A 27476-nucleotide genomic window follows, 5' to 3' on the forward strand; every position below is an offset into this window, starting at 1 on the left:
TAAGGAATGGCTGCACGTCCTTGTGACTCTGACAGGTATGGAATATTTTGGATCCCCTGATCCAGGGCTGACATTAAGCTGGGTGTAGGTGGGTTTGGCCCCGTGCATGTGGAGGCTCCTTGGGGCAGCCCAGCTCTTGTTGAGACACTGAGCTCTTCTCAGTGTGTCTGGTGAGCCATGAGCTCCCTGCAGGGTTTGGTGGTTTTTTTTGGTATTTTTTAGCCTGTGAGAGGCTCTAGAAAATTCCCTGCCTGCCACTGAAATATTCCTCCTCTGTGCTGGGATGCAGCTGTAGAGGAATGGAGTTTTCCAGCGCAGGGATAAGGGCACAACCTGGGTGAGAGGTCCCCTGCCCAAAGCCTGCCAGGTTCCTCTCTGTCCCTGCTCGAGTACCTAACTTCATCTTCCAAATTAAATCAAAACCCAAATACTACCTATTTGTTCTCAGAATGTGAATCCACAGCTAAGTCCAGACTTTACAGCATTTACAGAAAAGCTGCAATCTTCTTTTTGTTAATCTTCCCCTCCCCAAAAATCAATCTGATATGGATCTTCGGTATTATTTGCATTTAGATCTAAGCAATTAAAACGTCCTTATGAGTTACTGCAGTTAATTTAAATGATGTGCTTTGAGAGCTACAACCCCAAGCTCAGTGAAACACCTCCTATGCTTCCCATATAAATTGGAGCCTGATTTATGTGTGGGAGGCTAAGCCAGCAAAACTGCCCTGAGGGGAAGGTGTAGTTCATTGAAATAAAACTGAAATTAAATTATCTCAAATAAAAATGCAATACAGCTGTCTTCAGCAGGAAGTGAATGTATACATTTCATTAAATATTAAAGTTTAATTTGTGTGTGTGCATAATTTAGAGGTAGGCAGGTTTGCTCGGTGGTATTTTAACTCCTTTATATTTGTATAAGAACAGCAGTGTCCTCTGTTGACTGGCTGGTTACTGGGACACAGGATTCCCACCTTTCTTTGGGTTTAAAAGCCCAGCACAGAGTTTATTGTTCAAAGCTGGGTGCCAGGTGCTGTCACCAGTGATTAATGGGTCCGGGGAGTCCTGTCAGCCCTGCCAGTGGCTCCAGGGGAGAGGGAACTGGTTGCAGGAAACAAAAGAAGCAAACAAAATGAGCTTTAGAAATGGCTGAGAGGGGCAGGTCCTGCTTTATCTCTGGGCGGAATTTGGGAAAACTAGCTCAGTTAAAGAGAAAGGAAAACAAAACAAACCAAAATCATAGAATGGTTTGAATTGGAAGGATCCTTAAAGACCCTCAAGTTCCATCCTCTCTGCCACGTGCAGGGACATCTTCCATCAGACTAGGCTGGAAAAGCCATCCAAAACCCCATCACAAAACCCCACACCTCACTTGTTGAAGAGGTGTTTTGAGGAGAAAACAGGTTTTGTTGCCTCTGCCGGGTCTTATTCAGTGCTGCTTGGCTGCAATGGAATATGGAGTACGCTGGAAAACCGGGTGGGAAAACCAGAGCAGTGTTTGGCTTAAGAGCCCCTTTACTGGGGAGGACAGGGATGAGTTCAGGCTGCCCCTGGCATCTTGTGGAATTTTTTTGGAGCTGATGATAGAGAATGCTCTTGGCTGCAGTGGCTGTAAGGGGGGAACATTTCCTGCCATTAACAGGTGCTGTGGGCAGTGACTTCAAGGGAAATGAAGGTTGGGGATTTTATTTAACTTCTAGAGATGTTAAGTTCCCTGCCAGTCCCTGCTTGGTTTGACAGGGTCCTCGATCCCTATACTGAAGCAGGATTGGGGGGCCCTATATTTACAGTATGTGAAGTTCTTACAGGGTTGTTTCCACTCTGAGCAGACATTTGTTGATGTTTTTCCCAGACATTTACAAGGATTCATGTGCTGAGTATCATTATAGTACACACTTCATAAGAACATAAATATTCATATTTCCTGTAGCATTAGGAAGATATGAGGATTCCATGCAGTTTTCAGTCCCAAAATGAAAAACAAAAACAAAGTGATCTTTTTGCATACCTTTAAAATTTGGTCTGATCCTGGCATCGTATCCTGAAGTCCGCCCCATCAACTTATCCAAGAAGTCAGAAGGAGACATGGGTTTGGGGGCAGATCTAGCTGCTGCTTCAGCTTCCTTGGAGGCTGCCAGGCTGTGCAAGGAGAAATAAAAAGGAGGTTTCAGTGTGTCTCCCATGCTGGGGAGGGCTTGGGGTCCAGAAACAGAGCCGTCAGCATCTTATTCCTGCTGAGGCAGGATGGGTACCCATGTGAATTCCTAATGAGGCTGGTCTCAGCTAATTTGTTTGCCCAGCCCAAACATCTCCAAATACAGAATCCCAGCTGCCACCAGAGTAGAAGAGAGATGATGAGCAGTGAAAATCCTTTTGTGAGTTTAGGTATAGCTTCTTGGTGTGCCACTAAATTACAAATGTGAACTCTGGCGCTAAGCTCCGCAGGTAAAATACACTCTGAGATTAGCCTTGGGCAGCAATTACTGCTTAATTACAGGGCAAATAGCAAGGAGCATATTCAGTACTCTGACAGTATGATTTTCCAAAAGGCAGGTAGGATCAGAGAAATCTGGGGTTTGAGGTTTAAATGAGCACCATGTGATGGCACAGCTCGTGCAGAGCCTTTGGGACCGTAGGAGAGAGAGGAGGTTTTGCTGATCAGTCCAGCCTTTGCTATTGGTACCTGCAATGCAGGGTCTGAGTTCAGCACAGAACTGGGATGGGATGCTGAAATTTTACTCATGTTGGGTTGAAGATGAAAGGAAATGGAATCTTTCTGGAACCTGTATGGACTCCGGGACAGAGAGAGTGAAATAATAAATTTATCTGCAGAAGTCAGAAACCTATGGCTGGCAGTATTGACGGGGGTCTGCAAGATCTGCAGGGTGATGATTTGGGCTTAGAAAGTCTGTTGTTGTCATCTGCACAAGAGCAAGTGACCCTTGGTATTAGGTGCTCGTTCTCAGCTTTGCAGGAAGGTTTGACTTCCTAGACAGGAACAGACACTATTCAGTACCCTCCCTCTGCTTGTATGGTTCCTACTTGAACACCAGTCTGTTCCCAGGCTGCAGGTGTTGAGTAAAATTGCCTAGATCATCCAAAAAATCCCCCAAATCACCTATGCCATGTGCTCAGGGTGAGCCTGTGGGTTCAGGTGCCTGGTGCTGGGTAAAGCCTGCAGGCAGCATTGCAATGCAAATGTACAACGAGCAAAAGGAAGCTGCTCAGGAGGAAGTGAGGCCATTCCTTCACGCTCAGCAAAACTCTTGAATTTTTTTAAGTACAAAGGCTGTGTGGGAACGGTGAGGAGCCCCTGACAGAGCAGCTGGGAAGTCTAAGGGTATTTACAACAGGCACAAGCTATTTGGCTACTCGTGTCCTCACAAATGACACCAGAGCCCTCTAACAGCATGAGGGCCTCACCTTGGGAAGTTTTGCAGCAGTCAAACCTGCAGGAGTAGTGCTAAGTACTGACACAAGATCTTCTGGGAAGAATTTGGGACTGCAACTGTGCATGGTATTAATGTGATCCCACCCCTTAAGATGAGCTCCTCCAACACAAGTTTGAGCTGAAACCCCAAAGAGGCATGTTATCTTGACAAAGTCTTGATAGAAGCATTTTGAACCATTTGATTCCTCAGAACTTAAAAAAAAAAAATCAGATGGGTTTCAACAGTGCTTGGGTGCATAATTTCAAGATCAGGAGTCTAGTAACCTGCATTGCATTGACTTTCTTTTCTGGTGTCAGCAGTGATGGCTTGCCAAGCCTTGCTTTTCAATCCTGCAAACTCACAACTGCGGTCTGGCTCCTTTTGCAAGTTGCAACAGAGTTTTCCAATTGCTGGATTTTTAACTGTTAAAAATAGTTTAATTTGCAGTGAAGAGGGGAGATTAATTCCAGATCACTTTCAGTGAGAGCCCAAAACCAGGGTTTTATTCACTCCTTTGTGTACTCCTAATCCACCCCCACACTGGACCATATCTGAACAGTCTGGTGCACTTCTTTCTCGGTGGTGATCTCGGTAACCATGTCCCCTTTCTTATCTTGTCCCCATCTCTGCCCCAAGAGAATATGCAAAGCAGAACCAATGTGTTTCAGGGATAGATGGGATTGTGGAATGGGTGACTTTTTAAATTTAATTCGTTTTTAGAAGGAAAGCAACAGGGTGCAATTGATTTGCAAATGCAGAAGAAAGCTGGGAGTGGGAGGACAATCAATACTGGGCTTGACTACTGCATTCCAATGGAGTGTCTGCAGGCAATGAGTCCAGAGAAAAGATTTCAATTAAGCAGCAAATGACTTGGTAACCAAAGACTTCTGCCACTTCAGCAAGATGCCAGACAGTGCAATACACTGATTTCTTCTCATTAACTGTAGACTGGATGAAGTATATGTAAATGGAAAATGTGTGTGGGAGGGGAGAGGCAATACAAACCTAATAAGCATCTAATAATCTTTAAGTGGAAAAAGATAATTAGAAACTGCAATTCCCCTGGCATTTGTTTTAAAAAATGAGGTGGAAAAGCAGAGAAATCAGTGCCCATCTTTCCTGTAAATTCAGTGTGAAAGCCTCTACTCGATATATTCACCCCACTTCCAATGAGTGAGTCTGTAATTCTTGAGTGCCATTTTCTGCATCAAAGTTGCAAATAAATTAATTTGATGGGCTCACTTCCTGCATGGAAATAAATATTTGGATAACTGAAGCTCAGAAACCTCTGGGAGAGGACCACCCTCTCACAGTCCCACTGCTTTCTGCGGCTTCGTGCCCATCCCTATGACCAGCCCCTGAGAGCACCTTTGGGGATGTGCTGAAACTGTTACACCAGGCTTCAGTGTCTTGATGCATGTTTTAAAATCTGTCTGGCTGATGTGTGATGTTGACGTGGGAATGGTGAGTTCTGAGTTCCCTCCAGTTTGTTTGGTTATGAGATGCTTTCCTAAAACTCAGCTCCCCCTGGATGTAACAAGAAAAGGCAAGAAAGAAGTGCATGGGGAGCAGCAAAGCCTTTCTACAAGCAGGCAGTTGAGTCTACTCTCTGTCTTAGAAATAACAGCAGAAAACACCACTGGGAGCTACAGAGAGGCTGATCCACCCCACTGCTTTAGGTGGATGGATTTCAACAGAGCCCCAAAATCTTCACTCTGGTTGTGACAGCTGAGCTTTGCAATAGCAGCTTAGCACAGACAGCACCCAAAATATCTGCCAGCTTTCTCTGTCTTCCAGGACTGTCTGGACTAGTGCTTTATGTGCTGCCTTTGGAGATTTCTGGGATTTTCTCCATCCCTCAGTCCTTCCAGAACACCCTCGAAAGTCCCCCAGGACTGTTCGTCTCCTGGCTCAGCAGAGAAGAGTAGAGGGAAATTGCCAAGTGATATGAAAATTATTGGCAATGGAAGAGAACTGGAAATCTAGTGTGGGCTGTTGTGTTGCTGGGAGAGAAGATTTATTCTGTGAATAAACAAAGGGAGGCAGAGGCTGTAACAAACCCACGCAGGATGGAGTTTGCACTGGTGTAAGAGTTGTCTGAGCCGAGCATCTCGGCGCATTTTAATAGCAGTCAGACAGAGGCTTATCTTATTTATGCTGCTGTAATCCCTAGTGGATCTGGCTGAGAAAGTGCCATCAGGCAATCATCACAGCAGCTACAATGGGAAGGATCTCTTCAAAGGGTCGATGAACTAGCATAATCTTTTGTGATATTAATGCTGGCGTGTAAGCAGACACCAGCAAGCCCCCGGGAGGTCCAGCCCAGGAGCAGCATGTGAAACTGGTGATGAGCAGCCCAGCAGCTCAGGATTGCATCCCTTAAAACAGAGCAGTTAAGCTTTGCAGGACACCTATTGCTGGTTTTTCTCAGCCTATACAGGCACTGTTTACTTTCTCTGCATCATTTTGTTTCAGCTAAACAGATATATTCTTATAAACAATTATTTGGTTTAGAAAGTGGCTCTCCTGCTGTCTGGATGTGTCTGCTCACTCGACTCCTGGCTCCCCAGCTGGCTGTTTCCTTCTCTTCCTCCTCCCATTTGCATGATCCTTGGGCAATATTTTCATAGTTTCTTTTTTTTTTTTTTTTTGGCTGTGGCTATGGTTGTCCATCTCATTAAGTCCAACATCACAAAATGCCCTGTTCTGGCTGAATGCTGATACTGAGAAATACTTTTTTTTTCTTTTCAAAGAGGAGTGATGAAGGAATTTAATTAGCACAGGGCCTGTATTCCCTTGTCAAATAATTTAATTGTTAATCATTAATTCTGAGTGTAAAAAAATTATGTCTGGCAGCAGAAATAAACTGTTGCAAAACAAGTGTTTGCAGAGGAAATATCTCTCTGCAAAGTGTGGAAGGCTCAGGTCCCTGTGAAGGTAAAGTGGTGCCACATGAGTGACTCCAGAGAAGTGGGATCTCTGCAGGCTGGGGAGACAGAAGATACCTCACCCCCTTCTCTGGTTCTGAAGTGGTTTGTTTGGAGTTTTTTCTTTTTATTTTTGAAACACAGCAAACCAGAAGCCTTGGCAGGGATGTGCTGGGAATAGCATTCAGGTGAGCTGCTCACACATTTGTCCTTCAGATGTGATGAGTTCTTTCAGTAGATGTCCCAGGGGAGGGAAATACCCATCAGGGCTGAGGCGGGCTGAGGTGTGAGGAATAACTACTTCCCCCACTATCTCCAAAGCCAGGCTGGGGCTGTGCTGGGGCTTGGGGACATGGGAGAATTCATCAGCTTCGCTTTATTGACTCCAGCAGGCTCTGAGAGGTGCAGAGAGAACATCAGATAGCACAGAAAGGCATCGTGCTGTCCATGATGAACAAGTGCATCCTAGGCTAACACTCTTTCCTCTTCCTGAACCCTCTCCCTGGGCACAGAGGCCCCTGAGCAGCTCCTGGAGCTCAGCACAGCCCAGCCTGGATTCAGAGGATGCTGGGGCTGCCTGTCTCTCTCTTCTCCTCTGCAGCAGGAAGGACACATTGTCCTGGCAAAAAGAAAAAGAGGCAGCCCTAAACTCTGCACCCAGACATTTATTTCTGACTGCATACCAACATGTTTTCTGGAGGGGAATGCTGCCAGACCCTTGCTGGGAAGGCTTGGCAGAAACTGCAAGCAGACTTTTTATTTTAATGATTAGATTTACTATCAAAATTAATAGCACAATCAATATTGATATGCAATTCAATTAAATAGGATGAAACTCATTGCCTGCCTGTTTTTCTCCATCACCTTGTCCGAATTTCTGGCCTGCAGCAATAGAGGTGGAAAGGAGATGGAATAGTGGAGGTGTGTGAGAGAAGGGAGCCCCAGTGCTGAATTTTTGGCCTATCCTGGTGCTGAGTAGAAGCTGTGAGGGATGCAGATGTGCTGGTTGCACAGGAGTGATCTCAATCCCTCAGTCATGCTCAGCTGCTGGCGTGTCACAGCCCCTGGCGTGTGGGTGTGGGGTGTTCTCAGGGGTGAATTTTAAAGTCAATTCTCACCGGTGGGAAGGAAATTTGGACATGGTTGTTTTCTTAATTCAGCTGAGTGTTTATGCAGGAGAGGCAGGGAGCAGACCTGAATGTGGGAACAGGACAGGAAAGTAGATGTGTCCAGTGAGACTGGAGAAATACAGAATTTGAGAACCTGTGGAGAGATTTGACTCTCAGAAAGAAATGGGTAATGAGCTATTATTTGTCTCCATTAGTGGCAGGAGGATGGGGACAGGAAAGAAAGAGTAGGCTTGTTAAATGTTCCTGTCCTGGAAGGCTGTGCACTGTTGCTGTGAGCTCTTTAAACCAGTTCTAGCTCTCGCACCAGAAGTAGCTGCATTGCAGTAGTCACAGGATGTAATCAGTTAAAGTTTTAACCCAAAGGATCCCAAAACACACTCAAAGGTCCTGCACAACCCATCCTGTCACTGGTCCTTGTGGCTGTACATGAAGAGAGGAGCTGGGAGGCACTTCTTCATGAAGCTCAGGGAATTAACCCTCTGTGATCATCGCCATCCAGGGAAAGCTATAACAACTTTACTGGAGTGAGAAAAATCTCTTCAGACTGCAACATTCTGGTGTCTCTGTGCTCTGCTGCCACATTCCTGCAGCCCATGGCTCCTCTGCCATATGGCAAAACACTCTGTCCAGAACTATAAACCATCCCAATTACACTGATTAACTCCATGGAAAGACACCAGCACTTGGAACATTTGCTGACGCTGCCTGGACAGAGCAGTAAGAAAATAATAAATGACTACACAATTGGCTGGGGGGGGAGGAGAAATCTGCATGTTCTATATAGTTTGGAATAGCACAGGGAGACCATTAAATTGTATGGGAATAATGCTCAGTTTTGTGCTGGGTCTCTGCTCCTCACAAGGATTGTTGTTGTGTGGTGACTCTTGCTTATTGCATTCTAAAAGGTGTTTGTTAAATTAATTTTTGAGCCACAGGCATTATCTCATGTGATTTTCTCCACTGTTCCCTCTTCCAGAAGGATCTACAGCTCTTGGAGCCCATGCAGTGACTTTCTGGTGATGTATGATCCTAAGCCTCTGAGATAGGTTTGAAAACAGTTCAAACAACAGAGAAGTCAAAGCACAGGTTTTACCCACTTGTAAGATAAATTCAGCACACACCAGCATTGACTCTTTCCTGTGCCTATACTGAGAGGTTTACAAACAAAATAAAGTCATAATTGCTTTTTGGTGTTTTTTTTTTTTTTTTTTTTTTTTTTTTTTTTTTTTTTTCGAAAAACAAAGGGGAAAACATCCTTGCAGAGACAAAAGCATGTGTCTGTAGCATCACACACACACCCTGAATATTCCTTTTAAAGTCAGGAGGGCTAGTCAGATATTCAAAGTCTTGCATAAACAGCCCTCCTGAAGGCAGTAAATAAAGAGGGGAAAATGTCTTAACAAGATGAAACTTCATCATCTAGGTAAGAATATTCTCTTTGCTGATGTGCTAGTGATTTGGTGTTTGGATGGAGAGCTGCAATGGGAACCTCAATTGACGTCAGAGGGTTTTAGATCACAGACCAGACAAGTGTCAGAGAATTACGAGAAGTCGTGGCTGCTCTTCTATCTATAGCTCTGCAGCTCTCGGGCGCGTTTTCAGCAGTTCAAATAGCTCACTACAGCAGCTTTTTAAAAATTAGTTTTAGTTTAAGGATTTATGCTGCTCATTAAGATCAGGCAAGGGTATTGTAACTTTATTTTTGCTAAATCAGAAGTGGCATGAATAGAATTCTTTTAAGAGGTGTGACATGTAGTTCTGAGCGGTGGTGGATTTTATCTTCTGAGACGGGAACTTTTTGCTGCAGATCCTTTGAAGAGGTCTCCTGAGCTAACCCGTGTAACCTACCTACAAAACTGTGGGTCCTGTGGTAAAACTGGGGCTCTCTGATGAATTCTGTGCTGTGCAAAAGGAGTCGTGTGATGAGAGCACTCATGTTGATGTTTTCTGATGGAATTGGTCATTGTCATTGTAACGCAAATACCCTCCTAGACTTGAATGTTCCCTCAGTGCCATCTGTGATTCCTGGTGTAATTCATTAGTTTATTCCTGAGCAGTAATGAAATGAAACTTCTGGAATGTATGGCTAAAGCCCTGGGTCTGCTGCCCAGGAGGGATTTTCTCCTCCTCACTCCAGGTGCCCTCTGACTTTGTTTTGTCAGGGAACTGAAGAAGCCAAACCCCATCTTTACAGCAAGGGAGAGCAAGTTGTGTTTGATGAGGCTGCTGCTTTGTCAGCCCCACTGCTGGGAGATGGTTTCAAAGTCCACAGCCCTGTGTCAGGGTGTGATGGATGGGGCTGGAAGTTAGACAATGCTTGCAATTCCCAGGACCATGGGGTGGCAGGAGAGTGGGTACACACATTTTGGGTTGTAAATGAGATCTTGGGAGACCTGGTGCAGGAAAGAATTCTATGTTGTGTGTAGGTGTGCCAGCAACTATTGCCCTGGTCGGCAATGCTTCCAGAGGGTGAAAGAACTGGGAGCAAACTGAGACAGGATTGTAAACATACCCCTCAGAAAGTCACTTTTTTATCCACAGCCTGTCTTCACATTCTTATAAGGAGAGAATTCTTATTCCCTCAGCCAGTAAGCCAGAGGTTCTCCACTCCTCACTGAGCTAATACCTGTGGTGAACATATCCTGCTGTAGTGGGGGACTGGACCAACAGTGCACAGGCACTGTTGGCACCAGAAAGGGCATTTGGGGCTTTTTAAAGGGTGCTGATAACAGCTGGCCCTTGCAAGCTTTCAGGTTTCATAACTCCCCCATAAAAGAGGGGAGGAGGCAGCTCTGCTTGAGGCTTTATACAATGCATCTTTTTACTGGCATCAGTGACGCAAAAGAATAAAAACAAAATCGGAAGAAATCAAGTAAAGCTGACCAAACCATGACTTTGTTCAGATTTCCTGCAGGATTCCTGGCCCAGCTGCGTTTTGCTGCGTGGCAGTGGGGACATCCACCCCCGATCCCGCTTGTGCCGCCGTTTAATTGATTTGTGTGTTTGCTCCGGCCCTGCCGGGGCCGGGGGACGGGATTTGCATTCCGGGCGAGCGGTGGCAGGCGCCGCTGGCAGGGCGAAGGGAGCTGCTGTCGGCAGCTCCGCTCTGAAGGCAGCCCGGGGATGATTGATGGCACTGCAAGCCCTGCCGTTCCAGCCATGCGACACTCCTGGGCTTGAGAAACCCCCTGGTGCTCTGTTCCCTCTTCTCCCACCCCACAATGAGGCACTGAGAAACACGAGAGGGTTCCCTGGCTGTCTGCTAAGGCACTTGGGTGTTTTGTCCTTTTTTCTTTTTCCTTTTCTTCCCTTTATTTTTTTTTTCTAGCAGGATGTGAGCCTCCATGGAAGAGCGAAGAGGGAGAAATCAAAAGGAAAGCAGGGGTGCTGAAGTGCTTTCTTTTGTTTTGCCCTCCTCAAAAAAATCTAAATTTTGTGGGGCTTGGTAAATTAAGATTTCTCCTGCTCTTCTTGCTGGCACTCATACCCAGCAGAGATGTATTTACAGGATGTCAATGGTGCCCATGTTCCAGCCAGACGTGGCGCAGTCCCCAAATCAGCAGCTCACCGTGGTGCATTGTATGGATGGACTAATTGTCTGCATAACGGGATGAGCTCAGCTCCTGTGGGCAGTGGGTGCAGCTGCCTCCATCTACTTCTGCTCTGTGCAGGCCTCCTCTGGGCTTTGGCCTTGCTGAGGGGAGGACAAATATTGAATTTCTGGATTTTTTTCAGTTTTTGTGCATTAGTCTCTTGAAGCATCAGAGAGATTTAAGAGCAGCTTGGGGGTGTGTATGTGATCGATAGCACCAGATCAGCTGGACTCTATCAGCACTTTCCCGAGAGGGGAAGGGAACTGTAACATTTTGCACCAATCTTGGCGAAGAAATCCCAATGCAAACCAACTCCTCTGGAGGGAAATGGTTTCTGTTCTGTCCGCCTTTGTAAATACAAATGTAAATTGTTTGGATACTTTGGGGAAAGGGTGAGAGAAGAGAAATCGGTGAATTTTTTGTCTCTTTAAAGGGTACTGACCTGTTGAATTAGCAATAGTTTATTATGCTGGGTGCAATGCAAAAGTTGCTCTTTCCTGGGCTGTGCAAGTAGGTCTGGAAGTCAGCAGCCAGACAGTCTGGTGTTGAGTTTTCTGGTCATGGCTGCTAATGATCCTTCCAGTACCTTGCAGGAGGAATTCCTGCTTCTCTCACTCCTTCCTTTTTGCTTCATGTATCATCAAGCTGATGTTGGGTTTTGGTGTGTTGTTGGTTTGGGTTTTTCTCATTTTGTTGGATTTTTTTTTCCAAACTAAAGTTATCAAAAGTCCTTGGAATTACTTTCTTCATCCTTCAAAAACTTGAATCAAACTGTGGTGGGTGGGAGAGGATGTGCTGTGACATTTTTAGCTTTTGAAATCTTATGATGAATCCTTTCTCTTGGGAGGTGTGAGGTGCACAGGTGAAGCCACAGTTCATAAAAAAACCCAATAATTTGTGCTTTTGCTGATAGATAAAGGTCAGTAGAAACATGCCAGGTAATGACAGCAAAACGATAATTTACTGGAAATAGTGAAACCCTGATTTAATGTGCCACAACAGTGAGAGTTGATACTGGCAAATAAACCAGATGGAAGTCATCATTTGTATACAGCCTATCTGTTGTCTTAACACTGATCACTTTGAGATCTCAGAAAAGCTCCAGGTTATAGAAAACAAGCAAGTGAGAGTAGGTGATGTGATTTGACATAAGTAAATGTTGTGAGTCTGTGTGATTTGAAAGCATGATTTATTTTTTTAACACCCTTGTCTTTCATCAGTACCTAAAGAGCAATTATGTTCATTAGGTGGTCTGACATCTTGTTCTTGACACTGGAATTTGGAGAGTCCTTTTAACCTGCATGCTGGTGTGAAATGAGAACAGGCCTGTCAGCTGGTTTCCTATTGCAGATGAATGATTGCTGCTTGGGGCTGGGATAATAAAGTAATTTAATTTTGGACATTGATTAACTTCTTAATTTGGATGTTGGGATTCTTTTCTATCCAGGCCAGCTCATGAGGGTTTGGTGAGATTAATTCCCCAGCTCACATGGGATGTGTTTGCCCAGGACCAGGGGGAGCTGCCCTGTGCTGTTGCTTTCCTTTCTGGCTGGAATCACTTGGTCAGCAGCAGAGTGAATTCCTGAGCCTTTTGCTGTGCTGTTAAACCCGGGACACTCTGAGTCAGAGGCCTGATGACCTGCTTCATACCTCAGGGTCTCTAACACCTCCTATGGGAGAATGAGAATTCCCATGCCAAAATTCTTGTTTTTGAAGGAAGTTTCTGTGGTGCCTTTGCATGTAAGGGCTGGGTCTGACCATTCCCTCCACATCTCAATCTCTTTTCAAAAGCAGCTCCTCCCTGGTATTTGAACAGTAAATCTCTGTTCTGCCAGTGGGGCTTGCTGCAGTGTGGGGTAATGTTCAGAGCAAGCCAAGGTGGACAGTCAGCCTACATTACCTAAAATCTGCACAGCACCAGTGCCTCAGAGACCAAGGGTGTTTTATTAGTCCACATGAGAAACTGCAACATTTGTTGCAATGGTTTTAATAAGCAAGTTGGTTATTTAGGGTTTTCCTGCTCTTTGTACTCAACCTAAGGTTGGAGGGGAAAGAATGGTTTTCCTTCACAGACATTTGTGGACCCTGTCTTTTGCTCTGAACCGTCCACAGAGCAGGTCTGGAGTTGTTCAAGGCAGATGTTTGGCTAAGAAGAAGGTTAAGACTAGGCTGTTAGAAAATGTTTTGGGGAGTTTATGTTGATTTGTCTTAAATGCAAGAGTCAGGATGGATGGATCAAAGTTCCTGCAGAAGGCAGGGTCCCAGACATTTTGTGCTTTTCATGCAATGACACCAAATTAATCTTTCTTTACGGAATGATTTATAAGGGTTTCTAGAATTGTCTACATAGTCACATTTTCAAACCTTGGCTCTGTAACCCTTTTAGCAGGGTCTCTAATGGGGTTTTTAAGGGTTGCAGACCATGGCAGCTAAAGAGTATTCTCAGAACCATCTGGTCCAAGACTTTGCTAAATCATTTTTACTTCATGGAGATGAGGGACTCTGCAGAGGCACAACAGGTCATAAGGCACAACTTCTAGTAGATTTCAGTCAGCACAGGGAAAATAATCTGTGACTATTGAGAATATCTGTTACATTGTTTGTCTTGTGGGTCTGGAAGTCTCTGGTTAGGGCTTCACTCTGTTTTGTTACCTCTCCCTGCAGAGCTATAGCAGCAGCCTTAGAGATACAGTGCAGACTATTCTTCTCCTTCTTCCCCTGCCTTTTCTCTCATGGTATTTTCAAGGAGATGAAACCGGCAGCTCTCCAATCATCCCCTTTACTTGCCGGGAGAGTTTTAGGAGAAGGTTTGTTCATAGTGTTTTGTTTTTGTTTTTTTTTATCCTCCCCACAAACTTGAGGCTTCATGTTCACAGGGGCACATTCTTGTTGTTTTTAAAACTGGCAATGAAGAGTTCTGTTACTGACAGGAGGGAATATAAACACGCCAGTTGGAGCAATCCAATAGGGACGGAGGCTGGCAGCAACTTTTAGCCTGTGACTCACTTGGAGCAGTTGCCTTGAATCACTCCTGTGAGCTGACAGATTGTTGTTCATGAGGGGCCAACCCTGATCTTGAGTCACGAAGATCATGGTGCTGATTCCCGATATTAGGACCAAAATCAGGCCCAGGGATTTTCAAAACCTCACAGGGCAGTGTCCATTTGGGCAAGGTGCCAGTTCTAGGGCATCTTTTCTCTCCTAATTTGATAAGGGGCATTCCTACCTCCAGCTTACACAATGCTGTTTCTGGACCATTACAGCTATTAAAATTTAATGGTACCACAGAAAGTCCAGGCAAGATCATCACAGGATAAGGGACCATTTTGTTCTACATGAGGGAATTCACAGCTGGACATTCAGGGTGTGTAGTTAGACTTTGGGAGAATGATTGATTATAAATATCTCCACAGATATAAGCAGGACATCTGGAAATCCTGATGCCCATTATTGCCCCAAACTACCCAATTTACTTTAAAAAACTAACACGTTGCTTTACCTAGATACCTGCAAGGAAACCTTGGTCAAACAAGCTGTCTTCCTCCCCCATCCCTACCCAGTTCCCATCCCTGCCCCTGCCCAGGTTCCCAGTAAAAGCCTGAGTCACAGCTAAGTGACTGCAGTCGGAGAGGCAGGTAGCAGGATGGGAAGTGCTCTTCCATGAAGAAAGGCATGTCAGAATAAGCCACATATCACAAATTCCTTCTAAAACACCCCAACTGGAACAGAAACAAATATTATATTGGCAATACCATAATGTTTGCATTCACACACCAGCTGTTACTCTTTCCCACGGGGTCTTGTTTTTTAAAAGGCTGGTGGAGGACATTTCTGTTAAGCAATAAATCTAGCCTTAATTTCTATATTGGCTGTATATAATTTTCCTTGGAATGTTAGATTTTCTTTTTTAAATATTTGTGTATTAAATGTGCTAACATATAATGGATTCTCTTTCCAGAATATTTTTGACAGACTGACAATAAAGCATGGTGCACTTTGTAATTCAAAGCAATGCATAGTTCTCTTATGGATTATTGGATTATCAGCTTTGGGTTTGTTAAACATGATGTATGACTGAGTGCAGGAGTAATTGGCACACTAAATTTATGAATGACTGTTAATTAATAAACTTCTCCTACTGAAACTGAAATAGCAAAACTATTCCTGGACTAGAAAGGCTGGTAGATTTTTGGCCTGTAATAAATTGAACACATAACACAAAGAAGGAGAGAAAAAAACCCCGAAAAACATCGCGTATAGTCAGTTCTGAGCAGGAATTACTGATTTTTTGGTGGGTTTTTTAAAAATGTATTTCAAAAATGATTGCAGTATGCAAACCAATTTGATTTCATCCTTTCTCTGTAATTGAATTAAAACATTTTCAAATATTCTTAAATGTTGATTTTGGGGAAAATAAAGTTCTAAAAATACATTTTGGATGCAATATTATGTAATACCACATATGTCTGTGTATAATCTATAACATTACAAACCTTTGCATTAGAATCTGAAGTGACTGGTTTCCCAGCGGTTTGAATGCCCGTGACGGTGATTGATGTGCTGGGAACCTGTCAGTGCTCACACTTGTGGTGTGAAGCACAATTGTGAGCAGGATCTGCGGGACGAGTGTGTATCAATTTCACTGTTCTGGCACTTCAGAGGAGACTCAGGCAGAAGCTTCAGTAGCAGGGACATAGCAAATGCAAGCCTGGAAATGCTCCTTTTTCAGTTGTGTGATTTTCATTTTGCTTTCTGGTGTTTGTGTTGTTTAGTCTTGTTTTTTTTTTTTTTTTTTTTTTTTTTTTTTTTTTTTTTTTAACCCAATACTTCCCCACTGTTGAACTAAGAGTTTATTGCACATCCAGTTGCTCCCTGTCAGCCCATCCCACTGTGTTGTGTGGGGCTGCAATATACTTGTGACCAAGATGAGAAAGGATGGTTCTAAAGTGTTGGCTGTTGGACACTGCTTCTCAGAGACTGGTGATTTTAGTTATTTCTAGAACTCTTGTTTTACCTCACATAAACATTTACTGCTTTGAGTTCATGACACAATCTTGCTGTCTCTGAATTTCTGTGGAATTACAGGAAAAAGTGGGCATATTCCATTTTTTATACCTAGAAAGACCCCTGTGTTCAAAAGGACAGAGAATGCAAGCTCAAAGTCTGGCCAGTATCGGCAGGTCTGCTACTGTGATTCATAAAATAATAAGTATTATGTCAATGATTTTATGCAAATGATATCTGTGTTTTCACATTAAACTACAAGATGAGACTTTGGCTGAACACAGAAGTAAGAGCCACGCAACTGAAATGAAGGCTGAGACTGATGAGCAAGTTCAGGTCATGAAACAGGTTTTTTTTTCTCCAATTGCCTATATCTGGTGTCTCCCACTTGCTACAGCAGGCTGCATTTTTCATTGAAATATAGAAGCTTCTACCATCCAATCTTTTTGTCCATTTAATAAAAGCACTCCAAGGATAGATGGACAAGACGCAATTCTTTAAGACTAAAGCTGTTCCTTGTATCTTAGACTTAATGAGAAACTGAACACATCTAAACCAGAGTCAAAATACAGCTGGGTGATAATTGGCACAACTGGAAAAAAGCTCCCCCCCCCCCCCCCCATCCTCTTTGGTTTTCACTTAGATTCTGCAAAGAAAGAATGTTCAAAACAACATGAACGGAAAAAAGTTGGGAAGGAAGGAGATAGTTCTTTGCTTTTGGCGATTTTAAGCACAACCAGCTAAGGATAGAGGGTGAGCCCTCAGAGGCAGGCACTGAAAGCATCCCACGGAACTCACCTGCAGTCTGAGGATGGGGAGGGGGCGAACTGGGAATATTTACCCGGGCAAATTCAAGTGCAGCATTGCCAGCCGCCACTAGCTGTCACTTTGCAAGCAGCCGGGGTCGGTGTTTTCAGCACTGCGGTTAGCAAGATTGCGGTGCTAATTAAACGGAGTAACTCCCCAAGCCGCGGAACGTCCCGAGCCCGGGGCTGTGCGAGAGCAAGCCCAGGGCACCGAGGGGAGGCAAAGGGCAGCTCGGGGGAGGGCACAGCTGCCGTGAGCCCCGAGCTGGGATGGGCACGGCGCACAGCCCGGCCGCGCTCCTTGCATACAGCCCAGCCTTACCTGAAGAAAACGATCGTCTCCCACACGTAGACTCCGAGCGCGTTGACGTTGCACATTTTTCCAGCTCTCGCTGTTGTTGTTGGTTTGTTGTTTTTTTTTTTTTTTGTTTTTTTTTTTTGTACTCCGTGAGGGGTGGGCCGGTGGGGTTGGCCAATAAAGTACCCGGGCACTTGGGGAGAAGCGGTGGGGAGAGAGAAACAACCCCGGCGCGGCCGGGGCACGGGACGGGCGGCTCCGCTCAGCACCGCGGCCAGCGGTGGGCGGGCGGCGGCGCTCAGCGCCCGGACAGCGCCCGGCGTGCCCCGCTCAGCACCGCGGGCAGCTCCGCTCAGCACCGCGGGCAGCTCCGCTCAGCACCGCGGGCAGCTCCGCTCAGCACCGCGGACAGCTCCGCTCAGCACCGCGGGCAGCTCCGCTCGGCACGGCGGGCAGCTCCGCGGGCAGCTCCCTCGGCACCGCTCGGCACCGCGGGCAGCTCCGCTCGGCACCGCCGCTGTCTCCGCTCGTCCCTCCTCCGCCGGGCCCCCGCGCCGCCACTGCAGTGCTGCTCGGGGCCGGGGCTCCCGGCTGCCCGCACGGAACCCTCCCTTCAGCGGGATGTCGCTCCGGACATCAGGCTGGCGACAGGGGCGGACGCAGCGGGTGTAGGTTTGCCATCAGGGTGCTGGCGGTGAGGTGGGACCGGGGGGGACGACGACCCTCAACAACCCAGGGTTTAATCTCCGCTGCTGGCCGGCGTGTCTTCCTAATTACATCCACAGGAATTTGTCAGTGTGGAGCCGTGCTGCAGTCCCGGTTGTGTCGCTTTCCTGCCCGCCGTTTGGCTGCTGTTGATTCCTCCTTCCTGGGCTATTTTCCTCCCGAATAAGTTATTGCTGCTGTAGGGAAGGTGTCCCATCGCTCAGGGCTAGAGTGGAGGGGAGCGAAGGGGAAGTTTCTTGGGAAGCACTTCCATTGTGCTGGGAAAGAAAGTGGCTCAGTGTCCTCCTAATGCATCTCATCTCCCCTCTGCCCTCTCTCCCTTGCTAGGACTCGCCAGATCTTTGAGAGTTTCTTGCTGCATTAATTTACTAAACTAAAGAAAAAAAAAAAAGAAAAAAAAAAGAAAAGAAGGGAAAAAATGAGGGGGAGGTGGAGAGAGGGAAGGCAGAGGGGAGGGGGTAACTCAGCCTCTCCACCATCCCAAGGCCCTCCTCTTAGCTGTGCTCATTGGTCTCAGGGCTGAAAAAACTACTCTAGGATGTGGTTGGATAAACGCATGTTGTTCAGCAGAGGCCGTTAACCTTTAAAGCGCTGATACGTTTTTGTCTATTTCTACTTTTTTAACCCGAATTGCTGTCTTTTTAAGAAGTCTCTGAAATCGTCTCCTTGACAGGGCAAGCGAAATGTGCCTTAAATCTCCATCTCGTGGAAGATCTGCTTGACTGGCAGCTGATAGGTGTTGCTGTTGGCTTTTAAGGAACATCTCTGCGTTGTGTTCTTATGTTGTTTAGCTTTGATTCTTTCCCCCTTTTCCTCTTTGTTTTGTTTGATTGGGGTTTTGTTTTGGCTTTTTTTGGGTTTTTTTTGGTCTTTTGCATTTGGTTTTTCAGAGAGCTTTGGCAAACACCAGAGCCATCAAGGCCAGGGCAGGTAAGGAGCATTCAGCAGTTTCTTATCACAGCTCCAGGTGTGCTGGCAGGGTGATGAGCTGGTGGTTGGGGAGGGGAGGATTGGGCTCCTTGGTTTCTTTGTCAGAGTGTCACTCAGCTCGGCTTCACATCAACTTCTGAGAACTGAAAAACTTAGCTCTCCTAAATAATCCAGGATTATGTTTTTTCTCTCTATTATCCCGCTGTAATGGGATTATTCTTCTTTAAGTTCTGTTTTGTTTACTTGTCCTGTGCTTTGCAAAACTCCCCACGGCAAAGATTCGCTTTTAACCCCTGTTTAGCTGTCTTTAATCTGTTCAAGGACTCTTCCTATCCCACGCTGAAGGGTGGAGGAGGACTGCTTTCTCCTCCACTATTGCAGCACTCCAGGCAAGGAAATACCTAAGTTTTTCTCCTCCCTTTGGGTTGCATCTCAAAGGACCTTATTGCCATACTAAAATTCACCTGATCTTTTTGATCTTCTGCTTTTCTGCCTCTTTTTTTTTTTTTTTTTTTTTTTTTTTTTTTTTTTTTTTTGTTTCGTTGTTTTAAAGCAGTGTGTTTATGCAGTGAAACAGACAGAAATATCCTTTGGGTCACCATTCAAAAGAAAAGAAAGACCTGCTTGGCTTCTAGCCACTGGTACAGTGGGAATTTAATCGGATTTACTCCAGCTCCTGGGTCTCGGTGTCTGGATAGATTAATAACAGGCTCTGATTTCACCTCATGGAGATTCCTGGGGATGTGATTCCATGCAGTGTTTCCTGCCTGCTGCTTGCTGGCTCCTCACTGCCCCTTCTCTCCTGACATTTATCCCCACACGGATGAGCCTCTGTCATTGTGCTTTTCCAGCCCCTGTGCACTGACAGACCAGAGGAGGAGCTCCAGACTGAGCGTTAACAGGACCCACACAGGAGGAAAGAAATGGTCTTTCCCTGTTTCTTTTTACTGAGAAGCAGTACAAAGAGCAGGAAGCAGAATCATCTCTTGGCATCTGTGGGTTAATCGTAGAGGCTGTCAGCCTTCTTGTTCCCCTAGAAATGGAAATGGACTCCGTAGGAGATCGGAATGTCTCATGTGGTATTTCCCTTGCTTGCAAGTTTGATCTTTACACCAAAGGTATCTGGGCTTGTCTCCTCTTGTCCCCACTTGCTGTCCTTGCACTCTCTTGGACCAGGGAGCAGGAGGGCTGTGCTTAAGATCAAAAAAAGCAGATAAATCTGTGTGTATATAGGATAGAGTCTTCTTGGCTGCTACTGTTGAAGGGTCTCCAAAAACAGCCTCACTGAGGCTCATTTGTAGTTTCTATGTTCTGTAGTTCCTGATGTTCTTTCATCTGTAGATGCCTGTGATGACATTTCCTGCATTTGTTTTTACCATGCCAGATATTTAGGTTTTGTTCTGTTCTCCAAGAAGTTAAGGGCAGATAAACTGGAAATAGGTCTGGGGATCGAATAATGGCTGGAAGTCAATTTTATCACTGTTACTTTAAGCCACCCTTGTCATCAGGTACTTCTCTCCCTGGGGCTGTCCTGGCTTCCTCTTCGATCAGGTTTTAGCTTTCTTCTTGGTTTTGCTGCAGTGGTTTGTGATTTATTTTTTTAGAGGAAAAATTCACTTGCCAGGTCTGCTGCTTTTCAAGCAGAGTCCAAATGGTTTTGAAAGGCATTCATCTTTCTCTGGTGGCATTTGTACAAATTATGGAGTTGAAGATAACTTATCATTATGTCAAATGAGGCTCTTAAAATTAGAATTACCTGCTGCGTGTTCATCTTGTTCTTGTTTTTAGTTTCAAAGTAGATGGGTCTTGTAAAACTTGCTTGTAGGTGAAATTGTCTGGGAAGATTCTTTGTCATCATCTCTCTGGGCTGTGAGTGATGGATTCTCTTCAATATAAGGAACCACAATGATAATGGTTTTAATTTGCTTTTCAGCACTGAACTAAAACCTGGGGACACCTGCTGGGAAGGGTGTGCATGAGGACGGATAAAAGCCAGGGAATATTTGTTTCTCTGGTTTCCTTTATGTGGCTCCTCCTTGATCCTTTCCCTCTGAACAATGTATGTGAAATTCTTCTCTGTGAAGAAAACTATTCTTCCTGGTAGGCTGTGGCATCATTTTGTTTTTGATAGTTGATAGAATTGCTTAAAGACAAGGAGAACAAAGAAGACCTTGAAAATCACTCTGTAATGAGGTGACCATGCACTCTATGCTGAGAATTAACTCAAAGGTTCATTCACAACTGCAAGGTGATTTCATTCCTGACCTGTTTTCCATCTCTGGATTTTATAGCAGGTAGAGTAGCTCTGATTTCTTCTGCTGGCTTTTTAGAATCCAAAACCTGATAATAAATTCATCATGGTGATAAACTCCTTCAAGCTGACCATGCACTGCCTTCCTTCCCTGGATAAATGACAGGATTTTTGGTGAAGAGGTGGCCAGCACAGCAGTAAAGTACACTCAGCATTATCTTGGGAATACTAAATCCATTATTGTCAGTTTGTTCTTTGGAGAATGGCTAATGAGGAAACAGTCCCCTAAGAACGTGGATTGTTCTTCCCAAGGCAGAGATTCAAATTGCTACAGCAGCACTACTTGCCTTTTTGACACTGAACAAATGAAAAACAAATTTTAGATTAGAGTTAAGTTCACAGAATTTTACAGAAGGTTCTATAAAGTAATTTCCTATTCAGCTAATTTCCATGTCGAGTAAGCTATTTCTATGCAAGATGGTTCAAGTAAATACAATTTTCTTAGAAACTTGAGAACCTGGGATTCTCTCTCTCTCTCTCTCTGTTTTTTTTTTTTTTAAGAAAGTAGTTGCTCATAAAATAACACCATAAAGAGTTTCTGCAATAACTTCATTATTTATAAAGTGCAGAAAAGGTTCTTTACTTAAAAGATGTACAGATGAAAGAGTTGACAGGAACTAATATAAAGGTCCATCTTCCACTACTTTTGGAAGTACCATAGTCTAAAAATATTTTTAGAATTGAACACTGTTGAAAAGTTTGATAAATTCTCTTTTGATATGCACTGGCTCTTTGTCAAACAACCACTGATGTCTTGCATGGGAAATTCAGCAGCTCAAGACTGGAAGGCTACGAGGGATGGAGGTGAGAGATTTATGGTGTAGGTGATTGATATTTTTGACTGAAATTCAGAACAAACATCACTGTTGTGCTGGCTCTTACCCCAAATGTTTTTAAAATTACAGGTCCAACTATATTAGAGGTTTAGCCCTACAACTTCCTCTGCAGTTCCATGGATTGTCCTTGACCTTCCCACTCCTGGGCACTTCATTTCTTGACAAGTAGGGTAGGAACTGATTTCTCATCCTTGGAAACATGGAGCCCATGGACCTGGTGGCATCCAGGCTCTTCAGTGATCACAGACTCTTTGGAAGGGAACTGGAGCCCTGGGCTAGGATGACTTCATGGCACACTAAAAGTTTGCAGGCAGCCAAGCAGAGATCTCGCTTGAGATCAACATGGTTTGAATGTGTGTTTGTCCTTCCATGCCCAGGTTAAGGCAGTAATCCCCAAGGAAGAGGAAACAAAAAAGAAAGGATGGTTGTTTCCCCCTAGGAGTGCTGAGTTATTAATAAATTTCCATGTCTCATATGTCACATAATGACACTTGAGCTCTGAGTAGTCCTGCTGAGTATCATAGCCTTGTCATGGTTACAATTTATGTAGTGCCTTGCAGTAAGAAAGCAGCAAGGACCTCGTAGCCCTACAGAAATCCCACTGCTGGAATTACAGTGCAATCCTAAAATAGAATTACACTCCCACTAGAAGCTTGCAGGATTTAGGTTAATTGTTTCTGACCTCTACAGAACAATTACAGGTGATTCCTTAAAATCCAAAAGTACTATTTCTTTCAAAAATCTTGACCAATAAAACTTTTTTTGGTTACATTACTGTGTGAATGAAAAAGAAACCAAGGCTACTTTTACAGCCAGTCTTGTCAGAACTTGTTGGGTGTTAAGCATCCTGCAGCTGTTGGAAATATTCTCTTAGCTTTCAGTGCTGTGAAGCCCATTGCTCCTGCCTTAGCTGCCCTCAGGTGCTGTGGGAAACTGAACTTTTTTACCCTTTATCTTGCTTTTAAATGAAAGAAACCCTCTACTTATTTTGATGTGAGCAGGCACCAGGTTTTGCAGAGGTATAGGAGGATACAGGGCAAACCTAGAGCTATTCACATTACCCTCTTCGTTCCTGTTGTCTTGGAATAAAAACAAGCAAAATAATAATCACCCAATTAAAAAAACCCCACACCTCAAAAAAAAAAAAAAAAAGGATAAAGAGGGAAATAAATGGAAACAAATATGTACATTGACTTCAATAGAGCATATGTGGGAAACACTAACAGTGGAACCCTTTAGAGGAAAAGTTTGACTGCAAACGACAGACTTGGAAAGGAAATTGAGAAACAACCAGTGATGCTGAAGTGGCTCCTCAGTGTCCAAATACTTAGATACAGGAGCATCCTCTTACATGCCCCAGTTCACTCACAGGACTAAGCAGCAAAATCTGGCTTCTGGAGTGAAAGAAATTATGTGCTTTTTCTTTGATTTTTTTTTTTTTAAGCTTTTGGCAATAGAAATATTTGCATGTCAGACATCTAAAGGATAAAAAGAATCCTGGTAGGATCCCTCCTCTTTTAAACATTGCAAAGGGGTTGATCCTCCATTCATTTTAATGAAGCTTTTTGGCTTTGAGGAAAAGGTAGGGAACTGCTCTTGTTCAGGATCTCAGATGCCGAAAGAGTTGATAATAGGCTGGGATTCACATTGCATTAGCAAAAGAAAGGGCTTTTCACCCATCTGAGGTGCCTCCAGGACTGATAGCTGCTGAGGTGTCACATATGAGTAGGGATTTCCCTCTGGTAGAATGTGAGTCCTCCTTCAGTGTCACAGTCCTCTTGATTTGTCCAAGTGAGTAATTTTGTTTACGTGGGAGTGGCAGCTTTGGGCGTTTCATTGCCATCAACAGCAATCCTGCCATCCCTAGTGGGGTAAGCAAGGATTTTGGGAGGTCATTTGGCAAAGGATTTATTACCCAGATTTATTTTGTTTTATTGTTCAAAACTGTAATCCTATGGACTTGCAGAAATTTCCCTGAGCATCACTGACTTGGGTTACTTGTTTGGTTTTCACAAAAGCATCTTGCTTTTGCGCCTGTATTTTAGGCCAAGAGTGCTGATGCAGGGCTGGGTTAGTAGGGACTCCTCGGCACAAGATTTACTGATAACTGTTTCTGAAAGTCCTAGAGGGAGGTGAAAGGTGCCATTTGGAAATCTCAGCCGGGCTGTAAGTGTTGAGATGCTTACCTCGCCTGAAATCCTTGCCTCAGGTGCTGAATCTCGTGCCTCAGGTGAAAGACAGAGAACAGAGAATTTAACGAAATTGCCAAGTTGCTTGTTATTGCCTTGGGCTACCTACTTCTTTGCAGCTTGCTGAGCTAAACCCTGTGACAGGTACAAGGCCTCTTTCATGCCCTCCCTCAGCTCAGTGTTTGCCCAGGGCTTGGACAAAATTCCATCCCCCCCCCCCCCCCCCCCCCCCCCCCCCGCCACCCCCAAGGGGGCTGCAAAGTTTGTTCAGTGAGCTCTGATTCCAACATTTTGTCTGATACAAGGGATTCACCAGCTGAAGAAGGGGATTAGCATGGGCCACTCTTTGGGTTCAGCAAAGGGAGTTTGGCAGCTCTCAACGCTGACTTATCCTCTGCCAAATATGAATGGAGTGAGTGCTCCTCTGTGATCAAGCTCTGCTTGATCGTAGCACTTGATAAAGCTCCTCCTCTAAACGACTGCCACCATTAATGAATGGAATTCCTTGATTTTCCTAGATGCTAATGATTAACTTCCTCTTGCACAGTGAGTATTCTTACAGGTGCACGTGGGAGAATCTTAGATCACAATTCTTTCTGCTCTAACTGCAAGACTGCTTTTTCTGCCAGAATCAAAATTCTCTTTCCTCTTCAAAATGTTAAAATCACGATGGATTCTAGTGACTCTCCAGGCAGACAGCTTCTATGTCTACACTTCAGCTGACACAAAACCAGACTGCTACTGCTTGCAAGTTTTGCAGCATTGCTCTGTTGCTGCCTTTATATGCTGCGTGCTGGCAAAGCTCAACGTTGCAAAGCTTTTGCAAATCCCTGCAAGGATCAGTGGCCTGTATTTATTGAAAGGAATGAATGCAAAAAAGTCAGGGTGTAAACAGAATGGATTTTTTTTTTGGTAAAAATAAACCATCTCTGATTTTTTTTTCCCACAAGCATCAATACAATTCTTTGTAGTAAAAAATCGGAGTGTTACCATGAATTTTTCCTTTGGACAAATCAGAGAAAAGAAACTCCAGCCTGTTCATCGTGTTGCACCACACTGGCATTTTTGTCTTCTGTAGCTTTCCCTCCCCATGAAAATAGTTCTCTGCCAAGGCAATTGAACTGAAGTGATTTATGTAGTCTATGCAAAGAGAAAAGGCTTTGTTAGATTTCAGGGAGGACATGGAAACACCGAGGGTGAGAAACAGCTTGGCTGAGACATGGGAATCACAATCCTCTCATTAAATCTCCATGCCTGTGACTAGACTGGCCTCACTTTGCATTTGCTGCCTGATTACTGAGTCTATGAAGCTGCTGTCTGGAAACAAAAAGCAGTAAATCAAAGCAATGGGCAGCTTTCAAAGGGGACTGGAGGAGCTTGTGATGCCGTGGTCTCCTTTGGTTCATTGTCTGAACGTAGCAGACACCAAAACCTGTCCCTGCACGTTTCTCCCGGCACGCTGAAGTGCAAATATAACCCAGCTTTTTTAACTCTTCATGTCATGTCATCATGGTGTAGGGGAGACATCTCCTCATGTAAATAAATCTGCCATTCTCCTCCCAGATGACTCAACCATGGGAAAAGCAGTCCCTTCAACTGGTAGAGATTTTGGTTTGACATTGTGGGCTGTGATGGGGAGACAAAACCAGGGAGTAGCCTTGGTTTGAAGCAGTTTAATTCAATATTAGGTAGAACTTTGGAGACAATCACCTGACTCCTGTGTGGACAAAAACACTGGAGATATTTCTGATATTGCACTCTTTGTACTTATAGAATTTTAAGTGGAAAAACTCTATCAAAGAGTCAGAGCTTGGTTGCTGAAATACATTTTGAAAAACTTTATTTCATAGACACGAGCTATTCTGATGTACTTCTCTTGGTATTTGAGAGGTGGCTGAATTGTCTGTGAAGGAATCACCAAAATATTATAACATACATATAAAACTACATTTGTATACACAAACACACACACACACACACACACACACACACACACACACACACACACACACACACACATTTTTGTACCTCCAAGTTATTTTCTCGAGACTCACAGGGAAAGTATCTCCAAATCTGAGCTGTGCAACATATCCTGCCTCGAGGATATTCATATGCATTCCCAGGAATATCAAAGAACTTCCAAAGTCTCTTCTTCCCACATAAAAGTGACAACCATCTCTTTAGAAAAACCTTCATGGATCTTGGACTTTTAAACAGGAAAATACTCCTTTTCTTAAGTCTGTGAATTGAAGCTCTGTCCAACTTACTGAATTCCTTTGGGCAACTCTTTGGATAAGGAACTGACAATGAGATTTGAACCACTTCAGAACTTCCAGAAGTGAACTGCCAGGGTGATTACTTTATCCCACATTCAAATAATCTCCAGATCCTGGAGCTGGTCCACTTCTCATTTGGCTGATGTTCCTCAAAAACCCAGGGAATCCTGGAAAAGTCTCTTACAAGTCTCAGCACTCCAAAAAGCTCCAAAACCTTGGATATGAGAACTTGAAGATGGTGTCTATGACAACTGAGGCAGTCTTTGCTCTCCCAAGGATGTGCTCAAGCAATTGTCCAGTTGCAGGGGAGAAGAAAGTTCTGAGCACTTCTATGAACTTATGGGAACTGAGGCTTTCCAAGGACTCACGGCTTGGCTGAAAGTGGACAGGTCTCACTGGGAAGTGTAAGAGAGAGACATGTCCCAACCCTCTGGATCTACCTCTTCACTCCGAATCGCTGGGAGCAGGTTAGTGCTAATAGAAATTATGCACAAGAAGCTTTTTTATCGTTTTCCTAAAAAAGTCTGCACTATTTCGGTGGAATGCTGGAGGAATCCAGTATGAAATTGCCATAACAGAAGGTGGACAAAGTACTAAATGAAATTCGGTGTTGCAGTGGGCAGCCTGACACGCAGGCTCTGCTCCTGGCACTGGATGATGTGATGTATTTATTGTCTAATAAATTCCATTACACCAGCTATCCATAGAGGGTGTGCCTATACTCCTGGCTAAAACCTGGGCCCACTGGGACCTTGTCTGTTAAAGAGTTTGTTGGCCCAATAAACTGGCTCACGTGGCAGTGCTGGATGCTAGAAATCAATACAGCTGCTCTTGCCTTGTCCTAGCACAGGAAGAGAAAGCTCCAGGGACTGATTAAGTTCTCTTTGCTGAAAAAGCTACTGCATCCTGAAACATTTTAAATAAATGCCATGTGTCTACAGGTAGTTCTGCATTTAATTCAGATTTTATAAGAGGCTTGCTGTACACTAAATAAATGCAACTTGATTATAAATAGCTTA

At 44.4% G+C, this 27476-nt stretch overlaps 1 protein-coding gene across 1 annotated transcript in view; it reads right to left on the reverse strand.

Annotated features, from left to right (window-relative positions):
- Window positions 1-17425, reverse strand: part of GLRA1 (glycine receptor alpha 1) — a 37257-nt gene extending 19832 nt beyond the window's left edge. The window contains exons 1-2 of the mRNA XM_066196976.1: window positions 17214-17425; window positions 2009-2139 (exon numbers count right to left, since the gene is read on the reverse strand). Of these exons, the coding sequence (XP_066053073.1) occupies window positions 2009-2139; window positions 17214-17269 (187 nt within the window). The 5' untranslated portion in view covers window positions 17270-17425. The remainder of the gene's footprint in view (window positions 1-2008; window positions 2140-17213) is intronic.
- Window positions 17426-27476: the final 10051 nt, after the last annotated feature.

This window comes from Chamaea fasciata, unplaced genomic scaffold, assembly GCF_029207755.1.
Source record: "Chamaea fasciata isolate MVZ Bird 193981 ecotype frontalis unplaced genomic scaffold, bChaFas1.0.hap1 SCAF_15, whole genome shotgun sequence".
NCBI classification, from domain to species: Eukaryota; Metazoa; Chordata; class Aves; order Passeriformes; family Sylviidae; genus Chamaea; species Chamaea fasciata.